General features: G+C 52.8%; 1 protein-coding gene across 1 annotated transcript; it reads left to right on the top strand.

The window, feature by feature from the left end:
* Positions 1–137: 137 nt before the first annotated feature.
* On the top strand, positions 138–1,025 carry LOC116079967. The gene is made up of 2 exons (XM_031356155.1): positions 138–303; positions 684–1,025. Exons 1-2 carry the CDS (start codon positions 144–146, stop codon positions 1,004–1,006), a joined length of 483 nt encoding a protein of 160 aa, XP_031212015.1. The 5' UTR covers positions 138–143; the 3' UTR covers positions 1,007–1,025.
* The last annotated feature ends 6 nt before the right edge of the window (positions 1,026–1,031 follow it).

Raw genomic sequence — 1,031 nt, 5'->3', positions numbered from 1 at the left:
CAGGGAAGAGAACTCCTGGCTCAGTTCCCTCTGTCCATTCTCTCTAGACCCCTGGATGTCCTTCAGGCTTAATGGAGCATACTGGGGGACTAGGAGGATCCCCACCCACAAGCCCATTTGACAGAGCTCCTCTTCCCACAGCCATGACAGTAGCTGCCGTACCACCTGTGCTGAGTGCTGTGGGCTTCACTGGGACAGGAATTGCAGCCTCCTCTGTAGCAGCTAAGATGATGTCCTTGTCAGCTATTGCTAATGGGGGTGGAGTCCCAGCTGGAGGCCTGGTGGCCATTCTGCAGTCTGCTGGTAAGTATCCTGGCAGGAGGACCAGAGGGAGGGCAGGTCACAGCCCACTCTCTGTTTCTTTCCCTCCTTTCTGGCGTTTACAGGGGAGGTGGAGGAGGGAGAGGAGGATTGCAGGATGGTTTGTTTACCTGGGTTTACCCCTCCCCTTAGGTCTAGCCATTTCCTGCAGAAGGGGATGTTATCTAGATGGACTATTACCTAGTGTTTGGGTATGGAAAAGTAATAGTCCTAAACACACATCATATAGACTCTGGGAAACAGCAAGGGTACTGTGGAGAGCCCGTTCCTCCAGATATTCGTGGCATTCCTGGCTACTCTCATACTCTCTGACCCCATAGTTTTATTTCATGATACATTGGTCGTCGTCTGTTTCTTCCCAGGAGCTGCTGGACTCTCCATGCCATCTTCAGTCCTCGTGGCCTCTGCAGGGTCTGCCACTGTGGCCAGTGTGATGGGCATCTGTGAGAGTTTCTACCCTTTTCTTATGGCGACAGAGGTGGCAGACATGGTGACAGAGGTGGCAGACATGGCGACAGGGGTGGCAGACATGGAAACAGAGGTGATAGAAATGGGGACAGAGGTGGCAGATATGGTGACAGAGGTGGCAGACATGGCGACAGAAGTGGCAGACATGGGGATAGAGGTGACAGACATGGGGACAGAGGAGGCACCACCCAACTTGTCTAACACAGTGAAGATATAATAACCCCAGGTTGACGATCTGCTAT

This window comes from Mastomys coucha, unplaced genomic scaffold (assembly GCF_008632895.1).
Source record: "Mastomys coucha isolate ucsf_1 unplaced genomic scaffold, UCSF_Mcou_1 pScaffold6, whole genome shotgun sequence".
NCBI lineage: Eukaryota > Metazoa > Chordata > Mammalia > Rodentia > Muridae > Mastomys > Mastomys coucha.
Note: the sequence above shows the minus strand (reverse complement) of the source record. Positions and strands in the feature narration are given on the sequence as shown.